The 27,541-nt window shown below is 55.8% G+C and overlaps 8 protein-coding genes across 8 annotated transcripts, besides 18 other annotated features; 5 read left to right on the plus strand and 3 right to left on the minus strand.

Annotated features, from left to right (window-relative positions):
• Positions 1-747: 747 nt before the first annotated feature.
• On the plus strand, positions 748-1,834 carry ACLA_003520 (uncharacterized protein; the record flags this gene model as incomplete). Its single annotated transcript, XM_001276364.1, has 2 exons — positions 748-1,306; positions 1,371-1,834. The coding sequence occupies 2 exons, from the start codon at positions 748-750 to the stop codon at positions 1,832-1,834; spliced, it is 1,023 nt and encodes a 340-aa protein (XP_001276365.1).
• Positions 1,835-2,111: 277 nt separating this feature from the next.
• On the plus strand, positions 2,112-3,349 carry rad14 (DNA repair protein RAD14; the record flags this gene model as incomplete). The annotated part of the gene is made up of 3 exons (XM_001276365.1): positions 2,112-2,213; positions 2,275-2,872; positions 2,934-3,349. 3 exons carry the CDS (start codon positions 2,112-2,114, stop codon positions 3,347-3,349), a joined length of 1,116 nt encoding a protein of 371 aa, XP_001276366.1.
• Positions 3,350-4,168: 819 nt separating this feature from the next.
• ACLA_003540 (cell differentiation and development protein Fsr1) lies at positions 4,169-6,930 on the plus strand (the record flags this gene model as incomplete). Its single annotated transcript, XM_001276366.1, has 4 exons — positions 4,169-4,256; positions 4,342-4,620; positions 4,686-6,608; positions 6,671-6,930. 4 exons carry the CDS (start codon positions 4,169-4,171, stop codon positions 6,928-6,930), a joined length of 2,550 nt encoding a protein of 849 aa, XP_001276367.1.
• Positions 4,930-5,047: a microsatellite.
• Positions 4,937-5,012: a microsatellite.
• Positions 4,947-5,045: a microsatellite.
• Positions 4,973-5,042: a microsatellite.
• Positions 6,931-7,689: 759 nt separating the features above from the next.
• Positions 7,690-8,436, minus strand: ACLA_003550 (uncharacterized protein; the record flags this gene model as incomplete). Its single annotated transcript, XM_001276367.1, has 2 exons — positions 7,690-8,262; positions 8,326-8,436. 2 exons carry the CDS (start codon positions 8,434-8,436, stop codon positions 7,690-7,692), a joined length of 684 nt encoding a protein of 227 aa, XP_001276368.1.
• A 330-nt stretch (positions 8,437-8,766) lies between these two features.
• On the plus strand, positions 8,767-11,034 carry ACLA_003560 (S-adenosylmethionine-dependent methyltransferase superfamily domain-containing protein; the record flags this gene model as incomplete). Its single annotated transcript, XM_001276368.1, has 1 exon — positions 8,767-11,034. The coding sequence occupies one exon, from the start codon at positions 8,767-8,769 to the stop codon at positions 11,032-11,034; it is 2,268 nt and encodes a 755-aa protein (XP_001276369.1).
• A 326-nt stretch (positions 11,035-11,360) lies between these two features.
• Positions 11,361-11,382: a microsatellite.
• Positions 11,383-11,572: 190 nt separating this feature from the next.
• On the minus strand, positions 11,573-15,546 carry ACLA_003570 (putative MATH and UCH domain protein; the record flags this gene model as incomplete). Its single annotated transcript, XM_001276369.1, has 4 exons — positions 11,573-12,149; positions 12,204-12,972; positions 13,024-15,105; positions 15,183-15,546. The coding sequence occupies 4 exons, from the start codon at positions 15,544-15,546 to the stop codon at positions 11,573-11,575; spliced, it is 3,792 nt and encodes a 1,263-aa protein (XP_001276370.1).
• An 18-nt stretch (positions 15,547-15,564) lies between these two features.
• Positions 15,565-15,596: a microsatellite.
• Positions 15,569-15,597: a microsatellite.
• A 345-nt stretch (positions 15,598-15,942) lies between these two features.
• Positions 15,943-16,003: a microsatellite.
• Positions 15,943-16,006: a microsatellite.
• Positions 16,007-16,059: 53 nt separating this feature from the next.
• Positions 16,060-16,091: a microsatellite.
• A 204-nt stretch (positions 16,092-16,295) lies between these two features.
• Positions 16,296-16,320: a microsatellite.
• Positions 16,296-16,321: a microsatellite.
• An 84-nt stretch (positions 16,322-16,405) lies between these two features.
• Positions 16,406-16,432: a microsatellite.
• A 791-nt stretch (positions 16,433-17,223) lies between these two features.
• ACLA_003580 (deoxyhypusine synthase) lies at positions 17,224-18,429 on the minus strand (the record flags this gene model as incomplete). Its single annotated transcript, XM_001276370.1, has 2 exons — positions 17,224-18,123; positions 18,199-18,429. 2 exons carry the CDS (start codon positions 18,427-18,429, stop codon positions 17,224-17,226), a joined length of 1,131 nt encoding a protein of 376 aa, XP_001276371.1.
• Positions 18,430-20,708: 2,279 nt separating this feature from the next.
• On the plus strand, positions 20,709-27,022 carry ACLA_003590 (MYB DNA-binding domain protein; the record flags this gene model as incomplete). The annotated part of the gene is made up of 2 exons (XM_001276371.1): positions 20,709-24,779; positions 24,842-27,022. The coding sequence occupies 2 exons, from the start codon at positions 20,709-20,711 to the stop codon at positions 27,020-27,022; spliced, it is 6,252 nt and encodes a 2,083-aa protein (XP_001276372.1).
• Positions 21,717-21,744: a microsatellite.
• Positions 24,218-24,303: a microsatellite.
• Positions 24,218-24,320: a microsatellite.
• Positions 24,219-24,319: a microsatellite.
• A 66-nt stretch (positions 27,023-27,088) lies between the features above and the next one.
• Positions 27,089-27,115: a microsatellite.
• Positions 27,116-27,541: the final 426 nt, after the last annotated feature.

Genomic DNA, 27,541 nt, shown 5'->3' on the forward strand with positions numbered 1-27,541 from the left:
AGAGTAGTCGATGTTCACCCGAAGACTGGATTCAGCATCTCGCGCTGGCTTTTCTGGAAAAGCCAGTTGGACGAGCTCAGGAGCTGCGACCATGAAGAAACTGCAGCCTTGGCTCTTTGGGGGTACCAGAGTCATGAAGTTTTGGGACGAGAGGATCCTTAACCCTGAACAGAGGAAATCGGCGCAATAGTCCCTGGGCAGCACAAGGTTGGTGGATCTTTTCCAGTGTCTGTATAAGGAAGTACATGTACCCCAGTGATGACACCGCCTGCGAACTTAGGCTTCTCTGCACTAGGATATTAGTCCATCCTCCTTGTTCTGCCTTTCATGAAGCGGGTGTGGTTTGGCCTGTGTTTTCAAATGATGCTGGATTTGGGGATTGACTACCTAGTCAAGGTATATATCTTACTTGGGATATTTTGGGTCGAAGTATATGCTAGCCTGGATATACCTAGCCCCTTGGACAGCTAGTGCCTCGAGCCCATACCATTATAGTTTTTGAAAAAAAAAAGTTATGTTTGACCAGGAAGATGTCGTTGCACGACATCCTTCAACATCTACAGAGAGTAAAGCATAAGCGGTGAGACGAGGCAGTATAAACAGCGACTGGACAGATCCAACAGCTTCTCTTCACAAACAGATGCGCTGTTTTACCACAGCAAGCCGATAATCAAATATCTCGCTGTCAGGCAAAGGGGATGAAGACAAATCCCACGCAACGACGCAACTCCTAGTTCTGCGCAAAGTATGCCGTCCATGGAGTCAAAACAGCCATTTCCGCCCCTCTCAGCAGACGAACTCGCGACAACAACGACGACCCATGGCATCCACAATACCGGCTATCTCGAGCACGAGGAAGAGATCCTGTCGCCGACATATGACGATCTGGCGGAGGATGATGCTGACTTCCAATCCAACTATTCTCTGGACAACCAGTTCTTCTCCGACGCCTCTTCGGAATCAGACGAGGGATCGCCCGAAGACGCGATTGGCATGCATCATCCTTTCCAACAGTCGACCAGTTCGCTTCACGGGCCGAATGCCTTTGCGCCTCCATTCTACAATAGACCGCCGACCCCGCTCCCCCCATCCCCCTCGTTGACCTCGCTTCTTCGGCCCCCTTTCTCAACTACAACATCCCGGCCGACTACCCCTGACAGCTCTGACGTGGAAACGCCGAATGATACAGAAGCGGCTGTTGCAAAGTCGGCCCGTCGTGCGACAACTGTCCCACGCGCCAGCCCGAAGGTTCCGACATACGAGTACTACGGATTCGTTTTGTACCTGACTTCCTCCCTGGCATTCTGTGAGTCAGATCGAGAGTGCGCTGCGCATGCTGATTCCCAACTCTAATCGCTCTATTCAAATAGTGATATACATCCTCTGGTCCTTTCTGCCGTCGCCGTTTCTGCATCAGCTCGGCATCAATTATTATCCTACACGATGGTGGTCGCTCGCAATGCCTGCGTGGCTGGTCATGCTGATCATATACATCTACGTTGCCCTGGCATCATACAACACCGGGTATCTGACCCTCCCGATGAACAGTATCGAGAACATTGTGGACGATGTCGCAAATGTAGCCGTGATCGATGGCAAAGCAAGACGCCGCCCTGGCGGCGCTGCGAAGATGAAGCCTGGTGCAACCTCGTTTCAAATCATGGGGCCGCAGAACCGCAAGGTCAACTGGAAGGAGATCTGGGCCGAAGGCACAGATGCCGTCATGGACATACCTGTCGGAGGAGTTTGTGAGGTCTTGTATGGGCCGGAGAGAGACGATGACGAGCTCTGCGGGAATTTCGCGACTCCTACAGAGGAGACATGGCAGGGCTGATCCTACCATTGTACTTATCCGAGCCAGCGGTAAATATAAAGGGTACACCTGCTGCGGTGCATTGCTTTAAAGGATCGCGCAGTCATAAACCTCGATTCCTTCCGCTAATCACGGAGGCTGCAGCCTGGCCTTATCAACTATCAGCACGTGATGTGGCGTCGGGTTTATCCTGCAACTCGTGCCGAGCATCGCGACACTGACATGTATCTGAAGCTGCACTATACCAGGGATTCTCCTTTGCAACAATTTCTCTTATATCCCAGAACTCCGGCACAAGATGGAAGGTGAGCGGCCTTCAACACCGCCTTCGAAGCCGAACGCTGTGAAGCCTGGCGAGCTTCCTCGAGGTCCGCTTACTCCAGAACAATTACGCAGAATTGTATGTGACGCTGTTCAGACAGATTGATCGCTCAAGCTTACACCGATTCTCATATTCGCAGGAACTCAACCGCATGAAAGCCAAGGCGATTCGAGAACAACGGGAAGCAGAAGAGGCCAAAAAAAGAGCTGCAACACCTAACCCTTCCAGCGCCGGAACAGGCGTCAAGAGAACGTATTCCTCCATGACTGCGTCCGAGACCCCCGCAACGTTACGAGATGCTTCGGCGAACCGACCCCTTGATGCGATCAAACCTGCCCGCAGTTTCGCCAAGTATGTCGAGTACGATTTCAGCAAGATGACGGACACAAAGGGAGGTTTCTTGACCGCAGAGGATGACCCCCACAACAAAGCATTGCATGTCCGAGATGGCAAAGAGGAACAGAAACCCGCGCATATGACGCAGAAGGAATGGGAGCGACAGCAACTGCTCACCTCTCTGCGCCGGGAACGAGCGGGGCCATTTGAACCAGGACTCAGCGTTCTAGATGAGAAAAGCAAGAAAAAGGCATGTCGCGAGTGCGGAAGTCTTGAGATTGACTGGAAATGGGAGGAATTGCTGCGGTGCTGTGTGTGCAATGCCTGCAAGGAGAAATATCCGGAGAAGTACAGCTTGTTGACCAAGACGGAGGCAAGGGAAGATTATCTGCTGACAGATCGTAAGTAAAAAGCCGGTTCCTCTAGAATCAATACCGTTGCTAACCAACACGGCTTTTTCAGCGGAACTTCGCGATGAAGAGCTCCTACCGCACCTGGAGCGACCGAACCCCCACAAGTCGACTTGGAACAACATGATGCTTTACCTACGATACCAGGTCGAGGAGTATGCGTTTTCTCCGAAGAAATGGGGCTCCGCGGAAGCACTGGATGCCGAATTTGAGCGGCGGGAGAACGAAAAAAAGCGGCGCCGTGAAGTCAAGTTCAAAAGCAAGTTGGAAGACCTTAAGAAGCGTACCCGTGTCGAAGCATACCGGCGCAATCGACAAGGAGCTGCCGGGGGAAATTTCGGCGACGATCTTGGGAAAGGTGGACGGCATGTCCATCAATGGGGTCGATCAGTTGAGAACCCCGAGACCGGTATAGGGGTGAAGACGTGCGTTGACTGTGGCATGGAGGTTGAAGAGCTAGAGTTTTGATGCTTGCGCATCGCCTGGATCCTGAATCTAACGAGTTATGATCAAGTTAGTTTAGTCAAAAATCAACGTAGCGTCTAATAATGATTCAGATAGATAGATAGATAGTATTTAGCCGTTATGTTCTGTAGAGTTCGAGTCCTTAGCGGCATTGCTTGGTCGCCCCGTGCACTGCAACTGAGGTGCACATGGCGAGGCAGAAGCGTAATACCACCAGAATACTTTTTAAGTAGCTACTTCCGTGGTCGCCTCTGAAATACTTTGCCAGCTAACACCAATATTCTGAGATCTATCCCACTGCATAGACAGCTGTCTTTTGGTGTGTAGGTTGGCAGCAAAACAACCCCCCTGCGCTAAAGGCGGTTAGGAGGGACTTGCTGAGGGCGTCTATGGCGGTGACCCAAGCGAGGAGACCGAAAGAGTAGAGACACCCCAAGGACAGACTGACCTGACCTCACGCACGCCAGCTCTCCCTCGAATCTCTCTGACGACTTAACTGTCTCATAATTCTCGTCTCTTCCTGGTTCATCGGAATCGCCCTGTTCTTTTAATTAATACTGTTTTCCCCAACCGGCGCTGACGCGGTCTGGAACGTTGTTTCCTGCCGCTGTCGCCCGTCCCCCCCGATCGGGGTTGCTTACATCAACAAACTTTCAGGACTGCGGCCACCAAAAGCTCTCCAGCTCCGGTGTGGGAATTGCTGTCACAACCGAGACTCGCTGAAAGGCCGATACGAAGCTGTACCTCTGTACCTAGAAGCTGCGTTGAAGAACATTACGATCGCTCGTTGATTTTCGCATGGCTTGGCAGTCTCCCTCGGCCATGGCTGGGGGCGGAGGATACGTCGGGCCTGGGGGTGATGGGTCGTCCAACGGCGGACAGCCTCAGGGGACGGAGTATACTTTGCAAGGTGGGTTCCGGCTGTGCTTTTTCCCCACGGAGGGGGGACGAGAACGGTGTATGGGCGCTAACCTCCCTGTTTCTTTGGTCTTTAGGCGTGATGCGCTTTTTGCAGACGGAATGGCACCGGCACGAGCGAGACCGCAATGCGTGGGAGATCGAGCGCGCGGAGATGCGGTCCCGGATCGGCAGACTGGAAGGCGATGCGCGAACGAGCAAACGGCTCCATGAGTCGTTGGGCAAGCATGTGAGGCTGCTAGAGGCTGCGCTGAAGAAGGAGCGCGAGAAGGTCAAGAAGCTCAGCAATAATGAACCGATCGAGGATAAGAGGGATCCTAAGGAGATTGCTCGGGAGAGCATCAACGCCTTGAAGGGTATGGAGTCATTTAGCATTGGGGTTTTTATAACGCTGGTGGTGATTTTGCTAATCTGTTGACAGCGCAACGTTCTCAGTCCCACATCGAGTCCCCGCCTGTCGAGAATGATTCCGACAATCAACCCGGTGTTCGTCAGGAGAACGAACGAGACAAGTCGCGTCTCTATCTGTCCAAATGCTCCCAGGAGGTTGCATTTCATATTATCCCTTCGTCGCACCCTCCTCCCGATCTGAACGATATGGAGATGTCAAATCATGTTTACGCAAACCATAGCATGTCCCAACAAAGTCTGGAGGAAGCTTATATGCAACAACAGCGGCAGAAGCAGCAGCAGCAGCAGCAGCAGCAGCAACAGCAACAACAGCAACAGCAACAGCAACAGCAACAGCAACAACAACAACACCAGCAGCAACAACAACAGCAGGCGAACCATATGATGGCACGGGAAGTGGCGTTACAAAATCACCAGCCTGCTTTGACTCACTATTCCGACAACTCCAACTTGTCCCGGGGCAATCAGTTCCTCCCGTTGGGCTCGCGGGATGTCCTGGAGAAAAGACCCCTGGAGCCACAACAGACTTCTGTAACCGCTCTCGACAGCAGAAAACAAGGCTTTGACCATATCATCACGGACGAGCGCGTGGGCTCAACAAGGCAACAGTTCGAGAATGCACCGGCAGCAGGCAAAGAAGAGATCAAAGCGCAGCATTCTGAAGATCAATCTCAAGATACCGATGGGTGGAATTTTGATGACACGCCTGCCCCGGAGCCCCGAGCCGATCACATACCACCTCATCGTCCTGATGTCGATGTTTTCCCCAATGCGAACTTCTCCGGGTCGAAATCGCCATCGAGAGGCGGCTCGCTCTCTCACCGAAGGAAAAGTTCTGGTTCAAAACGCAAGAGCGAAGGAGTCATTGACTCCGGTGCTGGCGCGGGACAGAAGCAAGATTCCATCTTCAAGGTGCGATTCGCCCTGCGCGGTCACCTGGACGTCATCCGCTCCGTGATTTTCACCGGAGGTGGCAGTCCCTCAGAACCAGAAATTTGCACCTGCAGTGACGATGGGACGATCAAGCGATGGATTATCCCCGCGTCGTACGGCGCTTATGGCTCTCACGGAGCTGGCTCCAGCAACGATCTAGACATCACGAGTTACTTCACCCACCGAGGTCACGTCGGAGCTGTGACCGCACTGGCTGCGTGCTCCCCATCCCAAAACTTCTCCAACGGTGGACGTGCTCTGGGCGACGGGTGGGTCTTCTCAGGTGGCCAGGATGCCAGTGTGCGGGTCTGGGAGCGAGGACGGATTGACCCCAAGGCCACGTTAGATGGCCATACGGATGCCGTTTGGGGACTGTGTGTTCTCCCCGGGACTGTTGGATCTGTGTTTGGAGATTCCAGCAGTCGATACGGAGGACCCGATCGCATCTTACTCGCATCTGGCGCTGCAGACGGACGGATATTGATCTGGGCAGTCAGCGCACCGCCTCAGCTGTCATCACCACAGGCGGGATCCAGACGAGCCGGTGGAAGTCGACGGGCCAACTCGATCTCTTCCGGATCGAACTTCCCATCCTCCCCTCAGCCAAGCACGGCCACCACTACACCTTTCCACTATACTCTTGTTCATCACATTCTCCGAAATGCCTCGCCTTCACCGACTTGTATCAGTCCTCTGTCTCTTGCTGGCGTCAACTTTGTCGTTTCGTACACCGATGCTTCCATTCTGGTCTATGATACCAGAACAGGCGAGGAAATTGTGGGCATGGCTAGCTTGGAAACTTATGACGGCACCCCTTCGACGGGCGTCAATTCGGTTGTTGCAACGACCGTTGGCTTCGATGGGTCTGCAGGACTTGACCCTAGTCGGACCATGGCCGAGGAGGAAGTTGTGCATGGAGCGACCGGTTCCAGTGCTGTAGAGGGAGTAATTATCAGTGGGTACGAAGACAGATATATTCGTCTCTTCGATGCCAACAGCGGTACGTTGCGTTACACTCGTCTTCCCTAGATTTCCAGGCGCTGACATTAACTATCTTTACAGGCCAATGCACATACACGATGCTTGCCCATCCCGCGGCAATTGCCGCCCTTTCACTATCTCCCAATGGACGTGAGCTAATCTCTGCTGGCCATGATGCCAGTCTACGCTTCTGGGACCTTGAGAAACGCAGTTGCACCCAAGAGATCACGAGTCACCGGTTGATGCGTGGCGAGGGTGTCTGTGCGGTCACTTGGAGCCGTGACGGCCGCTGGGTTGTCAGTGGAGGAGGAGATGGGGTTGTCAAGGTCTTCTCGAGATAACCACGGACTCTCCGCTCCTTAATTGATGTATGAGGTCTTTATTTCTTTTTTTAGTATTGTCGGTCGGGCAATATTTTGATGCCACTATTCATGGATGAGCGATTGGCCAGTTCTCGAGCATTTGCAACGGTGTCAGACCCCCCTCCCCCTGGCATATGTTCCCTTCTACTCTTGTGGTTATAGCTTCTCCCTCTTCATGTCCATTTCCTTGACTACTACCCCTGTCCACTGTTCTGTACCGTTTACCTTCATTTCAAAAGACCCCTTCTTGCATGCCAACAACAATTTTTTCCCCAGCTCTCTTACCTTTCTTCTCCCCCATGAGGGAGCTTTTGACGATGTGATTTGACGGTGTTATATTACGACGTTCCACTTGGACAATCTGCAGTTCGCAAGCCCGAGCCATGGCTGCTTCCAGTGTCTTTTATGGCAGTGAGATGGCATCGAAATAGCTCTGTCATATTTTACCGATCTCAAACCGTCCTCTTTCGCAGGAGATATCGGAGCATGGTTCTCCTCTGACTTTGATGCGTATATGTTTGTGTATAACAATTAATTCCCATACCTCTACTTTGCCTCTTACATCGAATACGTTGGATAACATGTCCTGGGCACATTGTCTCTGGAGGCCAGTCGACCGATTGTAACGGATATTATGCATTTTAGTAGCCACCGCCCTGCCCTCATCCGAAGCATCCCACAGGCTGCTGCGAAGCTCGTCGAAAAGGTATCATTAGTGGATTATGTACAGGAGACAAACTATTGAGTCGACCTCCACGCCTCATTGAAAAGTTTCCTCAACTTCTTCGCCTCATCAAAGTCCTTCACCCTCTGCTCCAGGAATCCCTGCAGATCATCCCAGAACGCCTCTGTCGCCACAACGCTCTCACCACTAGGCCCAACCGCCGGCTTCGGCGGCGCCTGCTCCTCCACAGCCTGCTCAACCGGCGCGCTCTCGCCCTGCACCACCTGCGCACCACCCATAATCATCACGCCAAACTCTACCTCCTTACCCCCGGCAAGCATACCCGGCTCGTCCGCCAGTACCTCCGCCACCGTCTTCCCCGCCACGGGCTTCCGCTTGTACAGGACCTTGATCTTGTCGAGCGGGACCTTGTTTCCCTGGGCGTCTGTGACCCGCTCACGCACGGCGTCCTTGAGGTCCTGCACGGAGGTCGTGGAGAGCGCGGTGTTGGGGAGCGAGAACTCGAGGGCCGGGTTGCGCGCGGACTTCAGGTGCACGGTGATGGATTTCGAGGAGCCCGGGGCTTGCGTCTTGTGTACTTTCTTGGGCATTTCGGGGTGAGGCGATTGTAGGCGGGGGAGAGTGTACTGTTTACCAGTTAGTTAGTTCCGATAAGATGGATGATTGAAGAGGGGGAAAGTAGAACGTACGGGGACACGCAGTCCGACTTGCTCTGGGTCGAAGACATAGTCGGCGCGGATCTTGACGGGGCGCGAGTCGAGCGCGGCGAGGAACGACTTGACGAAGGACACTTCTGTCATTGTGTAGGGGTCGATAGAGGTGAGGATGTTCTGCGGTGGGAATGAGGTATGGGTAGTATCGCTGAGGGACGTCACTCAAGGACAAGGACACTGGGGTTACCCAATCGGGAGCTCTTTGAAGCCACAGAACCCCACGGCGAGAAATGGCGGCCTCAGGCATGCATACCTCAAGCCACAACAACACACCGCCTTCCAAGCCGCTTCTGCCGCTCCTGACCGCCTGAAAAAAAGAAGCTGCCAAAGAAAAAAAAATATGCTTGGTCTCTCCGTGAGAGCGAAAACAGTGATACTCAACCACTTTCTCCCCTCCCACTACATCAATCTGTCGCAATGGGAAGAGGTCGTCGCATGAAGAAGCAGGGCCCTCCGGCCCCTCTGGACGAGTCGAAAATCACCCTGTACAAGAAGCGCAAGACCGGTGATGGCGAATCCAACGCGGAATCGGGCAAGAAGCGGAGGAGAGCAGAAGAGGAAGAGGAGGAGGTCTTGAAGGCTGTGCCGAAGAAGAAGCTTAACGGGGCTGTCAATGGGAAGGGTAGCAAGGTTGCAAGCACACCGGCTACTAAGAAGGATGTGAAGAGCAAGAGCAAGCCGGCCAAGAAGGTGACCGAGAAGCCTACTTTTATGGATTCGGACGACGAAGATATGTCGGATCTGGACGAGGACGAGATGCTGGACGATGAGTTTGATGATCTGGATGGCGTCAGTGATGGGTCTATGGATAGTCAGGAGGAGGCGGGTTCGGATGAGGAGGAAGAGGACGACGACGAAGACTCGGTCATGGACTCGGACGAAGATGACCACCCCCGAGGCGCCATGTTTTCCGACGACGAGGATCTTTCTGACGCAGAGGAGAGGCTCACAGCCGCTAATATCGAGGGATTGTCTCAAAAACTGGACGCGACCCGGGAAGCAGAGGAGGAAGAGGCGGAGCGTGAGTTACAGGAGTCAGCGATGCAAACCAACATCGCCGGCGATCGGCCGGATGTCTTTGCAGACACTGAGGGCAAGCCCGGTCTGGCTCCCGATCTGCAACTGCTGCGTACCAGAATCACAGATACCATCCGCATCCTGGGCGATCTCAAGACCCTGGGACACCCGGGCAAGTCCCGTGCCGACTACCTTCAACTCCTCCTGGACGACATCTGCACATACTATGGCTACACACCGTTCCTTGCTGAGAAGCTGTTCAACCTGTTCACCCCCATGGAGGCGTTTGCCTTCTTTGAAGCCAACGAAACGCCGCGTCCTGTCGTCATTCGTACCAACACCCTGCGGACCAACCGACGGTCCCTGGCGCAGGCCCTGATCAACCGTGGTGTGGTCCTCGAGCCCGTCGGCAAGTGGTCCAAGGTGGGTCTGCAGGTATTCGAGTCGGCAGTGCCTCTGGGTGCCACGCCCGAGTACCTGGCGGGCCACTATATCCTGCAGGCGGCGTCGTCTTTCCTCCCCGTCATGGCGCTGGCCCCGCAGCCCAACGAACGGGTTCTCGATATGGCCGCCGCCCCCGGTGGTAAGACAACGTACATCTCGGCGCTGATGCGCAACACGGGCTGCGTGGTGGCCAACGATGCCAGCAAGCCCCGTGCCAAGGGTCTGATCGGTAACATCCACCGTCTGGGCTGCAAGAACACGATCGTGACGAACCTGGACGCGCGCACCGCCTTCCCCAAGGCGCTCGGCGGCTTCGACCGCGTGCTCCTCGACGCTCCCTGCACCGGAACAGGCGTTATCTCCAAGGACCCCAGCGTCAAGACCTCCAAGAACGAGCGCGACTTCCTCGCCATCCCGCACATGCAGCGCAACTTGCTCCTCGCCGCCATCGACTCCGTCGACCACACCTCCAAGACCGGCGGCTACGTCGTCTACTCAACCTGCAGCGTCACCGTCGAGGAGAACGAGGCCGTCGTGCAATACGTCCTCCGCAAACGCCCCAATGTCAAGCTCGTCGACACCGGCCTCGGCGACTTCGGCACCCCGGGCTTCACCGCCTACATGGGCAAGAAGTTCGACCCCAAGATGACCCTGACCAGACGCTACTTCCCGCACCGCGAGAACGTCGACGGTTTCTTCGTCTCCAAGTTCAAGAAGACCGGCCCCACCCCGGCCTCTGCCGCCGCCGCCTCCGAACCCGCCGCCAGCGCCAACAAATCAACCGCCTCCACCACCTCTGATGACGACGACGCAGTCAACAAGACCCCCATCCTCGACGAAGACGGCACCGTCCCCGACCTCGAGGGCGGCGCCTTCGGCCCCTTCAGCGACGACGAGGATCAGGAGCGCATCGTGCGCGCCGAACGCAACCGTCTCCGCCGCAAGGGCCTGAACCCCAAAGCGTTGAACAAGCCCAAGAAGACCGAGTCTGCCGCCGAGGCCGCCCCTGAGACCAAGCCTGCGCCTGCGCCTGAGCCCAAGGCCGAAAAGAAGACTGAGAAAAAGACCGAGAAGAAGACCAAGCCCACCGAGTCCTCGTCGAAACCCGCCAAGAAGGACAAGGACGTGAAACCCAAGTCCAAGTCCGAGGAGAAGAAGGCCAGCAAGAGCGAGGAGGCGAAGCCGGCGAAGTCGGCCAAGAAGAGCAAGAAGGCTAGTAAATAGGCCTTTTAACTCACGTTGGCTTGTTTTATCTTCTTCTTTTTCTTCCTGTTTCGCGCTTTGGGTGAGTTGAGTGTAAAAAGCATCATGTCACGTCGAGTCTTTTTTTTTTGGTATGGACGGCGTATTTTGTCTTCTTTTTTTTCACTGTTTTCAATGTATGGAATGGACGACTGTGTGAGGTAGATAGAAGAGTTTGTGGTACCTAGCATAATTGATACCATTTGTGGCTATTATTGCCTTTTATAGAGGATTGTAGTTTATGTGGACTGGTTACTGATGGGTCTACTTGGTATTGTTATTGTGAGTGAAAGTTAAAAGTAGGATTGATATATATATATATATATATATTGCATTGCTTCCTGTATAAGCCGCCCAAACCCGATGATCATCAACATTCTCAAAGAATCAAAATCAAACCAAAGAATCCAATTTCAGATCTCCATAACATCCAGGGTATGCCGTTAAGTCTTCATGCGCAAAAGAAAGGGGGAAAACGAAAAGAAAAGGAAAGGAAAATGTGTATAACGGCCTTCCAGGACTATGTCCTATAGATCTTCACCACACTGATGATATTCTTCCGGCAAATGGGACAGATATCGACCTGGCGCGCGCACGTCACACACGCGCAGACATGTCCACAGTCGTAGAAGAGCGCATCCTGCTCCTCGCTGTAGCAGATCTGGCACAGGTCCATCTCCTGGTCGGCGACCTCCCAGTAGCTGATGCCGCGGCCGTGGCGCTTGCCGTCCTTGTAGCCGCCCACGTACTTGTTGCCGGTCTTCTTCTCGACGAAGGTGCCCTGCCCGTGGCACTGGTCCTCGTACCAGTCGCCGTCGTAGGTGTCGCCGGTGGGGTACTCCATGGCGCCCTGCCCGTGGCGCTTGCCGAAGATGAAGTCGCCGGTGTAGGTGGCGACAGAGTCGGAGATGTGCCTGCCCTTGCCGTGATAGTAGCCTTTCATGAACTCGCCGCTGTAATATTCACTCGTGAAGGAGGCGTCGATGGTCTTGGTGCCGGTGAAGGCGCGGAGGGGGTGTTTGCGCTCCGCAGCGGAGAGGTAGTTGATCAGACGGTCAGGGTTGGAGAACAACCCTGCAACGCTGAGCTCCGTGCGTCTATGACAAAACATTAGGTGTGGATTCAAAACAAGAAATGATGGGATAACTGACCGGTCCTTGTTCAATTTGTCGCCGACGATGAAGCACGTTCCATCTGGCACATAAGTGTCAAAGGTAGCCACGGAGGACATGGTCGTCACGGTGCTGCCATCCACTCGCTGCCAGATTGCAAAGTCCTTCATCAGAGGCCACTTCAGGTGCTTGCGTAGAGCGGCCTTGACCTTCTCCTCCTTTCGGGAGAAGAACGATCCCACTGTGCGGAGGGCTTGCGCCTCGACATCAAAGATCTGGATGAAATAATAGACATGCTCAACCGGCAGCGGGATTTCAGGCTCCTCAGGAGTCACCGGCACGGCCTCAGGGGCGGGAGAGGGAGCCCGATTCTCAGTGGGTACTTCTGATGCAGAGCCACTAGGAGAAGGCGTTTCTTGAGAGCCCTCTGGGGACTCATTCTCGGCTTGCTGGAAATCCTCGGCAATGATTGCTGCGATGACCGCATCATTCTCAGCATTGGTCGTGGCGACATCAGTGGTCTCGGCTCCGAGGGCAGGTTCGGATGGTGAATCCGTAGGCGTTTCATCTTCCCCAGTTTGCGGCTGGGATGGCTCCGCAGAGCTGGTTTCACCAATGCTCAGATCGCGTTCCGTGACGTTTCCAGAGGAGCTGGCCTCAGCCTCTCCATTTCGAGCTTCGGAAACGGGAGGGTGGTCATCGGACGATTCCGAGCCGGCCCGTTCGACGATCGCTTCCTCAGGCTTATTCTCCGAGACGACCGCCTCGCGAGGGTCCCTCATGGCAAAGTACTTCGCCTCGTCTAGTGCTGTCGTCAGTTTCACGCTACAACCCATACTCGAGGAAAAAGTAAACTTACCGTCCGCAACCACCTGCATCCACAGACGGACGGTCTGCGTGGGTATATCAAGGGTCGTGGCCAAGTCCGAGACGCGGTCGAACGCCAAAGTCGGTCCAAAGCGATCAAGAGTGTGTCCAAGCTGCCACAGGCGAATATTCTCCGGCGAGGCCGGCTTTTCACTGCCAGCCGACGCCCAGAGCGCAATCTTCTTGCGGAGTTCCACGAAGCTCTCGTAGCGCGGCACAGTCATATACAGGACCCGGTTGGCAGACTTGGCCTGAGACATCAAGTCGTAGCTGTCAAACAAGCTGGGCAGCTGTTCGTATTCAGGCGGTGCGTAGACCTCAACCTGGATCTCTGTCGCCGGAGCCCTCCCCTCCGAGGACTTGGGAAGAGGATGTACGCCGGTCTCATAGTATTCCTTGAGCGCAGGCGAAACATCCCAAGGACCCTGCGGTCCGGGAAGGAAGTCCTTGGCCACATCGCTGCGAATGTACATCACCGCGATCGCGACGTCGTGACCCGTCTTATGGTCGACCTTGGCGGATTCATCCAGACCCAGGTGCGGCCCGAGGGCCGTCTTGCGCGTGAGGCATTCGACCCGGTTGTCACTGCCATCGTCAAAGGCAAGCCATCTGGTACCGGGGCCACCGGGACGCAGGATGCTGAAGAATTTGCCGGACGTGCGCCGACCGCGGTGGACGATATAACCATACAGCACGTAGTGTCCGCACTGACCGTCCACCAGATGCGGGGTCAAGTCCAGCTCCTCGTCCAGCTCTACGCGATTGTAGATCAGCCGCCATTGGCGGGCTGCCTTGTCCAACCGGTGCCGGCTCAACTCGACATGAAGGATGGGGGGCAGCACCCAGCACCCGGATTTCTGATCCAGATACCAGCCGAGAGCCTCGCGCATGGTCTTCGCCTGGTCTGCCGGCACACAGATGCGCGAGTTGAAATCGGTCGGGATGGTGTTCACGGCATCGGCTGCCGGGGCGTCCAGCACGGGGCTGTCAAAGAGCTTGGCCAGCTCCGTGGGAGCATCGGTGTCCGCCAATTCGTACTCGATGGTGCGCCGGAGGCGTTCCCAGAACTCACAGACATCGCCCGAGTACTCCTGCAGGTTGCGGAGAGTGGATGTGATGTCGTCGGTGTCAACATACTGCAGCGACTGACTGCGGGAACGGAGACGCCAGAGAAATTTCTGCAAGGCATCGCAGAGCGGCTTCGGCTTGACATCACAATTGGAGAGATGTCCGAGCACCTGAGCCTCCTGGATGATTTTACAGAAGGGGGCGATGTGCAGCCAGGAAGCGAGTCCCGCGACTTCGGCGCTGTGGTTGATGACCGAGTCCCCCAGGGGGCGGTAGCCTGTCAGACCCAAGCTGTCCCAGGTCGGTTCCGAGTCGCTGGCATGCCACCACAGCGAGCGAGTGGGGTCGTCAATGATGCGGATGTAGGCATCAAACGCCAAGGTGTCATTGCGGAGTAGGGCCTGGCGCTGGCCCCGCTGGCGGCGGTGGATCTGGTCCCACGGGCCGTGGAAATTGGTCCAGCCCCAATCCAGATTGTGCGGGTTGAATTGGTGACACGACGACTGCATCCACCCGGTGCGAGGCTCGTCCGGGTTGTACAGAATCACCCCAATCTGCGCCGATACTCGCCACGTGCCGTTGCCCTCGTCTGCGGTCTTTGCCGCCGCGGGGTATTGCTGCTTGAAGTTCTCCAGCCAACGGTCTGAATCTTCGGTCCGGGCCAACTTCATGTCCACCTCCGGCAGGTCATTATTGAGCACCGCGTCGGCCGGCCCCCGTACGACCTTGAACTCTGTGTCGGGCAAGGTCTTGTCGGGCTGGGGCATGGTTGGCGAGCATTCAAGGTAGATGCTCAGCGAACCCACGTTGTTACCACGCGGGAAGAACTTGATGGTCCACCAGTAACCACCAATGTACGCCGGGGGCGACCGCATGATCTTGTTGCGGTTGGGGCAGTCCTTTGTGCCCCGGACGCCACGGACCTTCCATGTCAAACGGGCCTTTTCGACCGGCTTATATTCCGGATCTTCCAGATCCGGATGGAAGTTCTTCTCCCAGTAATCATCTGTGAACGAAAACGGTCAACATCGAGCATTCAGCCTTATCCACGAATCACACCACCGGCCTCCGCCCGGAACTTACACTCATAAGCACTATAGTCCCCATCGGCGGTCGACTCGATTTCCTTCATCTCCTCCTCGTCTGGCACCGAGGTATCCTCCTCGATTTCGGCCCAGTATGCATGTTCGAGCTCGGGGTGGGGAGGCTGTGGCGGTGTGGGGTCTGATACTGTGACTGGTGGTTGTTGATCATCGTTTTGGGAGGAGGGTTCTGAGGGAAGATCTGCCGGTTGATTGTCGGTGGGAGGCATCATCGGAAGGTCTCCAAGGGTACTAATGGTCACTCGGGGAGCCGAGAGCGTCTCTGTGGGGGGTGAATCGACACTGAGAGTGATGGAGGGCGGCAGCTGCTCCACGGTGACCGAGGTATCAATTCGAGTATCCATGAGGGGCGACGGAGATCGGAAGAGAAGAAGAAGAAGAAGAAGAAGAAGAAGGGACCAGGTCTCGAGGAGATGGAAATCGAGAAAAGAGTCGAGATATAGACGAATCGAGAGCTGCGTCTAGCAGGGCTGAGTGGGATGGGTAGTATGTGCAGCAACAGGAGGATGAGGCTGAGTCTCCAGGCTTCCCACGGGGGAGATATCCTGAACACGAGAAAGAGAGTAGAGACAAGCAACGAGCAGCAAGCAGCAAGTAACAAAATAATAACAACCAAACTCGAGACCAGAAGAAAAACGAAGGCAACAGGAAGCGTGGGGGAGAAGAGAGAGAAGGAATGCTTTATCGATGTATGTATAGAGGCCGATAAGGGGATAAAGAAGGCTTATCGGAGGGAGGGGGAAGAGAGAAGAGGAAGATGAAGAAGAAGAAGAAGAAGAAGAAGAAGAAGAAGAAGAAGAAAAGAGAGATAATAATAATAATAACAATGAAAAGACGCGAGGAAATGCAAATCCGAGAAGAAGAAAAAAAAAGAAAGAAAAAAAAAAAAGCCAGACAATCAGAGGCCAGCAAGAAACAGAATGAGGCGGCAATAATGCAGATGGAGCAGTGCAAGTCGAAGTACGCCGTCAGTAGTATCGACAGGATGGGATGCACACCGCCGGATTCCTGCACTTCAATCCGCTGACTTGGAGGATATTGATTGATGGATGGATGAATATCAGTAGTTAACTAGGTAACCTAGTGTATTAAGTAGATAGATAGATAGATAGATAGATATGTTCAACTGCCTCATCACTACTAGGCAGAGTGTACTACTACTACGTAGTAGATAAATCCTGCTCGGATGAGGCTCTTCGTGACATTCATTATATTCATTATATTCATTATACCCAACTCCCAACTCAGGAACTACAGAGTATAGGAACCACAGGCAACATCAGAAAGAAATTTCTTTCTCGTCCTTGTCCCCGTTTCTCCCTCGTCTCAACCTCCCCCCCCGTCCATTCCGTGTCGTGGCAAAACCCCGTCAAGCAATCAATCATTGTCAACGCGCCAAACGGGTCCGCGGCGATCGATCAGTGGGACGGGGGACTGCTCGACAGAGTCTGGGAGTCTGGGACTGCCCATCGGTCCTCGTATCATTCGTCCACCCGCATTATTCAAATGATCCAAAAATCCCTCTTTTTTTTTTTTTTTTTTTCTCTCTCTCCCTCGGTCAAATTCGCCTCCAATTCTCAACGGGCTCCAGACATCAAAAGAATTCATTGGTTCTTGGGCCCAGATTCGAACAATCCATACTACCAAACATCCGACACTCCGAGCTTCCCAGCGGTCGGTCGGCCGTACTTCTGTCTTGGTGCCTGATCCGCCTGGGTCCTCTTTTTCCCCCACTGGAACGCGGCCTGGTGAATGTTCAATAAATAGATACTGTAAAAGTACTCGGAAAGTCAGTACGCGGTCCCAGGCCTGGCAGGTTCGCCACCGACTGGTTTCTGGAAAGAACATGCAGGACGGTGGTCGCTCTCCCCCGCCCGGTCGGACCATTTGTGACTCGTTCCAGACGCCGGTCTTGATGGGAAAAACAGGAGGGGTATCCTCATAGGCGAGAATCGGGAGGGGGCGGAGAAGGTTGCCAAGTGGACCAAAGCCCAGCGTTACTCACAGGGTCGAACCCGTCTTCAATTGGTAGTATGGTGGGACTCGGATGGAATGGGAGTGGCTCGCGCAAAGGAGGCGGCCACAATGAGCGGGAACGCCACGGTCGCTTCCGCGTAGACCTTGACCGCCTGGGCGTCGGCCTTGATCTTCCCCCAGCTGACAGCTTCATCCGGTCGCGCGCCCGCGTCGCTGCCGTCGAATTCTTGCGCCGTGTTGATGTACACGGCGTGCTCGGCGCCATTGCGCATCAAACAGGCATTGGCAATGTGGTGCTTGACCACCCCGCCGCCCAGAATGATCATGCCCGCGCGGGCCGCCCGCACCGCCATCGTGTTGATCCGCCGGACGTCGTCGACAATGTCCACGCGGAGCCGCTGCGGAGAGGACCGATAGGTGTGGAAGTAGAGCATGTCGCCGAGCGATCCATCCGTGAGCGCCGGGCAGAAGATGGGGATGTTGTTGCGGGCCGCCCAGTAGAGCACCGAGTCCTCGTGGTTGATCTCGCGGCCCAGTCGCTCGGTGATCCGGCTCGGCGTCCAGTGCAGTTCGTCCTCCTCGTCGCCCGTCTCGAGCGCCTTCTTCTTCGCCGCCTCCTGCTCCTCCAGCATCTTGTCCAGGATGGGGATCAACCAGTCTTCGAAGGCGCAGTAGTTGCTGTTGGGGACCACGAGATTGCCGATCCGGTTGAGGCCCTTCGCACGGAGTCCAGCACCGGGGGTTGTGAAGCTGCCCATGTAGGTCGGGGCCAGACACTTGATCAGATCCTCCTCGACGCCGCCCGCGGTGGTGACGATGGCGGAGACATGCTTATGACGGACGAGATAGCGGATGGTGTCGCGTAGACCGGACGAGATCAGGTTCGAGGTGTAGCCGAGGAAGATTGTCGTCTTTTCTCCCGTTTCTGGATGGCGGTATGCTCGCTGGTCAAGTTAGTACTGGTAGGGGTATGGAAACCAACTTGGGGAGTACTTGGCACAGTAGACAAACAGACATACCATCTCATTGACGATGCGGGTCGCCTCTGCAACGGCACTACCCTGGAAACCCATGTGGACCATGTTGTCGACCATCTCAGCCACCGTGATATCGCGTCCGGCAAAGCGATCGAAGTCGACACCACGAACCTCATGCGACCCCTCAGGCACGGGCTCCGAGGCGACGAGGACGGCATTGGTGGCTGACGAAGGGGCCGCCTCCGTAGACGAGGATTGTTGATTGCTGCTCATTTTCAGAGTCGGAGAAGATGCCAACCGCGTCAAAATTGATATGTACTGTCCTGTTCAGTGAGAATGGTGCTCTTTTTCGTGCTCCTTGGTGGGGGGGAATTTTTCTTGTGATGGTGGGGGAATATTTTCTCGCGCGGCCGAGATAAAAGTAGTTCCCTCGGATGCCACCAAACTGTACCCGGACATCTCCCCTACACCATGTATGGAGTAGTCAGTATACTACCTACTGTGCTAGAAGGCTGTTTATTAACATTTTTCAGTAGACTGCTAGCATTGACATACAACGAGATGATTGCTCTTTGCGTAGTTTTCCAAGTCCCAATAGTAATGCGGTGGCATGGCAGATAGACCTGACTAGTTACTGTGGTATCCAGATTAGGCAGTTTTCTGATCCTAAGGCATCATCCGGGAACCAGCCTGATACCCCAGGCATACTTACCTGATTGGGCATACTCGTGCCTTTAAAGGTTCAAGGCCAACACTTCTTGCTGTCTCTCTGCCCCCTGATTTTCATCCTGCGTTGCCACCCTTCCATCTATTCTCTGTCGTCGGTTGGGTGTGGAAACGGCCGTAAATCCTATTCGATCAGATCCCTCCTTGAAAAAAGCTACCACCTACCTATTTTGTTCCTTCCTACGGCCAGTCCGCTCCTTGCAGCTAGCTAGCGCTACGCACACGACTACATACATGATACACGTTGCGTCCTCGGAAAGGTGCGTTTCCTTTTCCTTAGTCTATCTGGTTCTTGAAAACCCTTTTGTCTTAGAATTCATCCGGAGCTGTGATTCATTTGACCATCTCTTGTCATTTGTCGGCATCATGGTCAAGTCGTGGTGACGCCTGAATCTGGACGTGCATTTGGTTTGTGCATCTGGAGAGGACTGTCAATATCTACCACATATCACATCTGCATACCTTGTTTGGGTGATATCGTTGACTGGGTTAGTCTTCCTGAATAGGATCGTTGATTCCAGTGCTCTCCAGCTCCTCAAAATCCCTATTCACACCTCGATGATCTCGATCACTGGCCGAGAAAAATGCAAACAGTTGAAATGTCCCTTCAACAACATCACTAATTGCGCGTCAAGTGGCTCCCGCTAAGCATTCAAATCTCGAATTGCTCCTATTCTGGATTGGCCTGGTGTAGCCCCCCCATCCATAATCAAACAATGTCTCCCGCACGGACCAGAATGAGGAATGTGCATATTGTGTTTTCTTGCAGCCAAGATGGATGGGCTGCCCCCACTTCACCCACTCTCAATTTCTCGGCTTGTTGAACATCATGTTTTCCGCTCCGGTGTACTGTGTAAGGATCTCTAAGAGGAGGACCTTAGCTACCGAGTGCGCTACTACATGAGTCTGGATCCGCGAGCTGCCTGGGTAATGATAGCACTTTGGCCTTGTGGAATACTAGGATTCAGCTAGCATTATTATATCCGAGCGGCTTTACAGCCCGTCACCAGGAATCAAATGTCCTGACCACACAAATTCACGACTTGGTGCCACAAGCCTATGTTCTGTCTCCGGGTCTTGCATTAGAACAGGTGTTCATAACTGATGAGCAGTTGGCTTGTTGTTAACTGCAAATTTAGCTTGAACATGTTTGTCTGGATCCGCAAGATCCACGGCATGTCTTGCCCGCGCTTCTCCGGTGGCGCTTCAAGCAAACCGTGCTCTGTAATATGTGTGGTGAAGGAGGGAGTTCTTCAATTTCATTCCCCCCCCCGGAACCGATATGATGGGTGACAGCAGGGAGGGACCAAAAGCTGCATAAAGAATGGAATGTGAGCGCTATACTTGTTTGCATGGACTATACGGACTAAAGGAAGGTCCTTCATTTGCGGAAGGGTCTGTCTGATATTAGCAACCTTAGACTCGCTTGTTGAGGATTATGTCTAATCTCGGTGATCATTGGCTTGTGGTGAATTGCTAGTAGAGTTTATACAGGGATAGGTAATAGCTGGACATTCATACCTAGTATCTATTAATTTCTAATAATGAACGTGTCTTTGTATTCCACCAATTCGGTCGATCCAAGTCCAGAGTTATATGGGCAGTCATGTGACCGGTTCCCTCTTTCCCTTCAGTCCCGGCGCTTTCAATCTCGGCGTGTCTTGTCTTGCCTCCCTTGTGAGCAAACCACCTTTGGTGTCTTGGTTTGAATTGACACCAAGCTTCTCGTACCTCCAAACGCTTTTATTTCCTCGTGCTCACTGAAACCTGCTGCAGGTTTCCTGCCAGGTTGCTTGGTCTGACCTTTTCTAGCATGCCCTGGTGTGATGTCTTCACGATATCCACCATCATCTGGGTTCAATTCCCGTGACCGTTCTCCACAACGCTTTGGTGACCGCCGCCCTCCTGCTGGCCCTCGTGGTCCCGACGATGCGAACTTGCCTCCCTTGGGTAGAGAGCCTCCGCGGGGCCCCAAGGCTCTGATCGACCATCCTCGAGGCGCGCCGTTTGGTGGTCGAGGCCGCGGGTTCCCCGGCCGCAGCGACTTTCGTGAGCGTGACCGCGACCCCAGAGAGCGAGATCGAGAACGAGATCGAGATTTTCGAGATATTCGCGATGGCCCTCCGCCGTTTCGCCGTGACTTGGACCGGGATTGGCCCCGCCGCGACCGGGAGTTCGACCCTCGCGACACCCGGATCCCATTCGGTCGTGGCCGCTCTCGCTCTCCGCCAGCGCCCCCGCGCGACTTCCGTGACATGAGAGAACCGGTGGGACGGGATCCAGACATCGTAAGGATGCGCCGCGGCTCGCGAGACAGTTTGGTATCCGTGTCCTCGACCGCCCCAGATGGCCCATCTCTCGGACCGGGTCATCTCCCTCGAAACGGTCCGATGCGTGGTCGTGGTCGCGGCGACTGGGAAATTGGTCGTGGACGTGGTCGGATGCCCTACTTGGATGATCGAGATACCTTCCGGCGCCGGAGCCGTTCCCGAGATGGCCGATGGGATCGGGAACGGGAGCGAGAGCGCGACAGGGACCGCGAGCGGGAACGGGAAGCCAGAGATCGCATCCTAGACCGGGATCGTGAAAGAGACCGTGAGCGAGATAGGGAACGGTTGCTGGAAAGGGATCGAGAACGGGACATCGACAGACGCGACCGCGAACGGGACCGCGACCTCGACCGTCGAGATCGGTTTGAGCGACGGGACGAACTAGATCGACGTGTAGACCGTGACGAACGTGACCGACCGCCAGCGGTTCGAACGGAGGGACGCGCCAACAACCTTCCTACCCCTGCTCCTGGACCCAATGTTCCAACGGCTGCAGGTGCTGGACCCGAGCGGATTCCCGAGCGGATTCCCGACCATCCCATGCCCGATTCGGCTCGCAAACCGTCCATGGCAGAACCCCGTCGTGATTCGGTGCGACCTGATCCCCCCCTCGTGCGCCCCGAGACCGTCAAAGAACTTCCACCTCCTGTGAAGCGATCTCCCCCGCCGGCTGCCCCTCAGGTGCCGGCATTTGGCTCCGTCACCGCACCTCTACCTGATATTTCGACAGACAAACCGGCAGCCGATCCCACTCCTTCAGAATCGGCGCCACCCCCGTTGGAGAAAGAGCGCAGTGAAGCTCCCCCACGGGCTCCCGTACAACCTCCCACGGGTCCCAAGGCCGATCGGGTGCTAGCGCAACCGCCCTTGGAACGGATTCGGCGTGATGACGGTCGCCGGGATAATGGCCCAGAGGCTCTCGACAAGGACGAAGCCATTCCGAGGGCCCCTAAACCGCAACCCGGCCTCGGTGCGCAGGCACGGAAACAGACACCGGATCTCTCCCCCCCAACCGCTCCTGCCGCTATGATTGGAAAAGAGCCTGGAAAGGAGTCGATCATCCCTTACCTAGAAGCGCCTCCGGCTCACAAGGCTGGGTCCGCTATGACGTCGCCTGAACTCAGCAAAGCACTCGCCCCAAGCGCAACGTCGCCGGGTCTCCATACATCTCCGCGCATGCCTTACTCCAGTATCCCAACGGGACCCCGCGCCCTCCAGCGACAGCCACCGAACCGAGGTCCTGCCAAGGGTAAGCAATGGGTGCGTCCTGGCTACAACCGTCCTCCAACTGGGCCGGGGTCGGGGCCGCCGACCATGAAACGGGATTCTATCGATGGCAAAGATCGAAGTTTGTCCGTTAGCGAAGAAGCAAAACGGGAGGTAGTCCCTTCAGCCGAGGAGCGTGCTCTGGGGCTAGAGGCTGGCGAAATTCTGCCTGACAAGGACACTGATGGCGATGTCAGAATGTCACCGGAACCACCGAAGCCTCAAGAATCACCCCGTGCAGTCACTCCGGTGCAAACGCCGGCGGCTGACGTTGTCCCAGAACCACCAGTTGTTGTAGAGACCAAACCCGCCGCTCCCGACGATACTATCATCCCCGATTTTGGCCGGACGAGCGACGATGAGGAGGACGAGAACGTGGTGTTTACCCAAGAATATCTGGAGGAGCGAAAGCAAATCTTCGAGAAGGATATGCAGGCCCTTCGGGCCGAATTGCCTGCTCCACCACTCGAGGATCCGCACATTGTTTCCCTGCTAATGCAGATTCAACTTCTGGGAGTCATTGCCCACGAGCAGACCGTTACAGAGATTGTTCCCTCGCCAACGCCGGCGCCGGCGCCTCCCATCGAAGTGGAGGCCGCGAAACCAGTCGAGGAAGAGCAGGAGGCCGTTGCCGTAGTTGTCAAAAAGGACGAGGAGATTGAGGCTCCCAAGACACCTCCCAAGCTCGATCTCGAGACGACACCACCTACCAATGGATTGTCTATTGAGAACCTACCATTCCTCCATTCTGGCCCGCCTACCCCGATTTCTGACCTCGATACGTACCAGGAGAATGTCATGTCACATACTCAACTGAGAGATGTATTCAGCAAGGAGCTGATGCAGCAGCGAAAAGAGATCGCGCGCAAAAACGCTAAGCTCCGCGAGGAATTTCTCTCCTTTTACAAACCGTGGCGACTGCAGGTTTGGGAACTGGATCGGGCCAAGGTCAAACGGGCAGGCACACCAGTCGCAGCGACACCGCCAGCTCCTCCTACTCCCACGCCGCCCGTCGCCGAAGGCCGGAGATACAAAGGTAACAGTGAGCTCGATTTCCAGAATGCTCTCAGAGCGTCGGAGATTTCTGCCCAGGAAGAATTGGAACGCCGCCGCGGGAACAAAGCCACAGCTCAACCCGATTTGGCTCGGGAAGCCGTCATTCCCGACATGCTTGAGCCAAAGGAAGCGAAAGCGCAAGTCTACAAGGATACGAATAACACCGTCGCAGTGGCGGACGCGATGGATGTGTTTGGTTTCCATCCACCCCCCAATGACTTTACGCCGGAAGAACATGAAATCTTTACCGATGCGTTCATGGCGTATCCGAAAAAATGGTGGAAGATCGCCGAGGCATTACCGGGACGGGATTTCCAGCAGTGTATCATACACTATTATCTCACCAAGGAAGAGATCAAATACAAGGCCAAGCTGAACAAGAGATGGAGCCGTCGCGGGCGCGCGCGAAGATCCGCTCGACCCAAGTCGAATGCGCTGATGAAGGATCTTGGAGTGGTCAAACCGGATTACGATGGCGAGGAAGAACCAGCGCCTGTTACTGATACAGGCCGCCCGCGTCGTGCGGCAGCACCCACCTTTGGCGATTCTTCTGCTGCCGATACAGACGCGAATGGCCGTCGTGGTAATGCCAATAAGGACGGCGAACCATCCGAGAAGCCCACAGGGAGACGAGGCGGTCGCGGTGGCACGGGTACACGTGGGACTAGACGAGGCAAGGCTGCGCAGCAACAGCAACAGCAACAGCAACAGCAACAACAGCAGCAGCAGCAGCAGCAGCAGCAACAGCAACAACAGCAACAGCAACAGCAACTGCAGCAACAACAGGCACCACCGCCGCCTCAACCTCAGACACAACCGCCGACTCAGACACAGAAACCAGCACCTACCGCGGTGCCTGAACAGCCGGTGCCAACATTGCCAACGCCAGCGACCGGAGTTCCCGTTGCCCCCTTGCCCAAAAAAGAGGCTATCGAGACATCCATGGATGGTACCATCGAGACCACCGCCGTACGGATCAAGGAAAGTGTTGCGAGGGATTCTATCGAGGCGCCTCCGCGAGCAAAGACTGGGAGAGGCCGCCAGAGGGAAGGAGTGTATGTTTTCGACACTGCGGAACATGAGACTCCGGGGCCTGCCAGGCCGGCAGAGGTTGGTTATGGGTCTTTGCAGCCTACAAGCTACTGGTCTGTGCCGGAGCAACGCGACTTCCCGCAATTACTGGCCTATTTCGGGAGAGATTTCGAGGGCATTTCCAATTTCATGAAGACGAAAACCACCGTGATGGTAAGTCTCCTTTCCAGCGAGGTTACTTTTGGATTTCTATGGCTAATCAACGATCCTGTTAGGTTAAAAATTACTTCCAACGGCGCATCGACTCGGGTCAGAAGGATTTCGAAGATATTGTTGCGGATGCAGAGGCCAAGAAGGCCCGTGGTGAGCGCACTGGTTCGCCGCCTGCACCTACCCCTCCTTCCAAGCGACGCTATGAAGCCACGCCATCGTCAGTCATGCCCCGGCCACTTGCACCTCAAACGGAGCCTGTCCCCGAGGCGGAGGAGACGCGTACAGCTACCAAGGCGAAGAACGTGGCCAGTGGATCGCATTTGGTGCCTCTCCATGCTCGGCCGCCCCCGGAGAAAGAGCGAAATATGTCCAGATACCCTCCGCTGGCGCAAGCGAGCAGTGTGCCTGCGACGGCAGTGCCCATGCCCGGCGAGGATTCGTCTCGAGCAATTCGGTCGCAAGTCGGTCTACCGCCGCGCTTACGGGGTCCACAGATGGGCTACTTCACCGAGGAGAGGCGCGAGGCTCCGGCTGCTTATGCAAATACTCGTCCCCAGGAAGCACCACTCTCCGCGCGCCAGACGGCTATGCCGGGATCGGAAATGGCGCGGCTGGAGTCCCTGCATGCGCAAGGGGGCTATCGCGGGGCGAATATTGACGTGCATGGATCGCCTCTGCTGACGACTCAAGGGGCTGTCCCTCCGTCGCAGCAGGCGTACATGCAATCCCAGTCTCAGCTCCAGCATGGTTATATGCCGCAGGCCACACACTCCCGCCAAGCGAGTCTCACAAAGCCTCCTGGCTCGCCTGCGCAGCCCTTACCAAGGCAGGACCCACACATAGCTCCTGTCCGGCGGGAGTCTATCAGCCAGCGATCATTCTATCCTCTGCCTGGTCAGCATATCGGTATTCCTCAACCGCCGCCGATTCTGTCCCCGCAGAAGGAAGCACCGCGACCCGGCTCTATCCCGGCCGAGCTTGCAGAGGGACCGCGGCAAGTGCCGGCGAAGCGGTCGAACATCATGAGTATCCTGAACGACGAGCCCGAAGAGCCACAGCCTCGGAAGCGGTTCGCCAGCGACCAGGCCACATCCCATGCGCCCGCCCGGCCAGTGTCCCCATCCCGTCCCGTGTACACGGGCACTCATTCGCTGCCTTCACAACCAACCCCACCACGCCAGGATGAGGCTTTCATGGCATCTGCCCCGCAGAAGACTCCGGCCTACAGCCAGCATAGCCAGTACCTACCACCGTCGCGCGCCTATGCCGATTATCAGGGCTACAACCCTGCCCCTGGCGGATCTGGTCCATCGGCCCATAACGACTGGATGGCTCGATTCGACCCACGGGGTCAGCCGCAACTGCAGCAACCGCCTCCACCACCACAGCCGCAACAGCCTGGTCCACGTTCAGCAACCAATATGGCTCCCCAGCCGCCCTTCTCGCCATATTCGTCTGGCCAATCCCAGCCGGCTCCCGGTCATTCCAACCTGTCTGCCCCCTCTCCTGCCCCGACTCCTTCCCCGGCTCCCGCTCAGCGCCCGCTCTATGCGGGCTCGGTTTATGCTCCGTCCCCATCGTCGCATGCCCAGGCGGCGGGCGCCGGCCCCCGCGAGTTGTCCTCTCAAACTCAGATGTTCCGGTCGGCCGTCGGCTCGCCCACATCGCGACACAGCAGTATCACGTACGGGTCTCGACAGGGGCCACCTACGCCGGTTCAATCGCCGGCGAATCTGCTTGGGTTGGGATCGCGACCGCCACCTGCAGGGGCCGGGTCGTATGCGTCGTCTGCGCAATCGACGCCGGCGCCCCCCGCCCACCTGCCCGGTCATTCTGGCGGCCACCAGTCGTATCAGCAGCACGTCCAGACGATGGTCAGTGGTGCGCACCAGCAGCAGTCTCATCGGTCCTCTCTGGGGCTGGCCGGCGCGCCCTATGGCCACAACACGCCACCGCCACAAGCGCCGGGCTCTCGCGGGGCAGGACTTTCGGTGCCGCCGTCGCAATCGGTGGGGATTGGTCGTTCGTACACGCCTCCGGCGATCTTGCAACCGAACCCGGCCGGGGGAATGGGCTATGCACCGGGCGGACCGTCTGGCGGCATGCACCCGCTACAGGCCCGGCCGTCGGGTCCCGGATCGCTGGGGGAACCGGTGCCTCCTGGCCACGGTGGTGCCGGACATCACCGGGTCTACAGCCAAGGATCCAGTGCCGGGTCCCTTCCTGGTCATGGGCCTCGATAACCTGGTTTTATCTTCTCTTCCCTCCTGCATATAGGTGGATCAATGATGTACGGTAGGATTTGGATGTTTCTTTTCTTTTTTTCTTTTTTTTTTCTGGGGTTGCCATGCGTTTTGCACAGGAAGCAGTGGTTTTCCACCCACTATGAGAAACATGTACAGTAGATGATAATGGATGAGTAGTCAACCTATGGCATCTCCATCTCTTTCGCTTCCTTTGTGCTGGACTCGATCCCTGACAGGGCATCGGCCGGAGTGTAGGCTATTGGAAGGAGATTTGGGTCCTGCGCGGCGATGATCCCCGGCATCCGGCGGGCCTAATGCGGACAATCGTCGGGATGATCGACGCTACTCACAAGGGGCAAACTGGCGATTTCTTCCATGCTCGACGGATGATTGAAACACGCTGAAACACTCGCTCAGCGGCATCACGTCAACGATCGTCGCCCCGCGGGGAGAAGTCGATATAAAGATAGATAGGATGCTCGCGTAGTTTGCTGACGTTCGTTCCCTTCATACCTA

This window comes from Aspergillus clavatus, genomic scaffold (assembly GCF_000002715.2).
Source record: "Aspergillus clavatus NRRL 1 1099423829750 genomic scaffold, whole genome shotgun sequence".
NCBI classification, from domain to species: Eukaryota; Fungi; Ascomycota; class Eurotiomycetes; order Eurotiales; family Aspergillaceae; genus Aspergillus; species Aspergillus clavatus.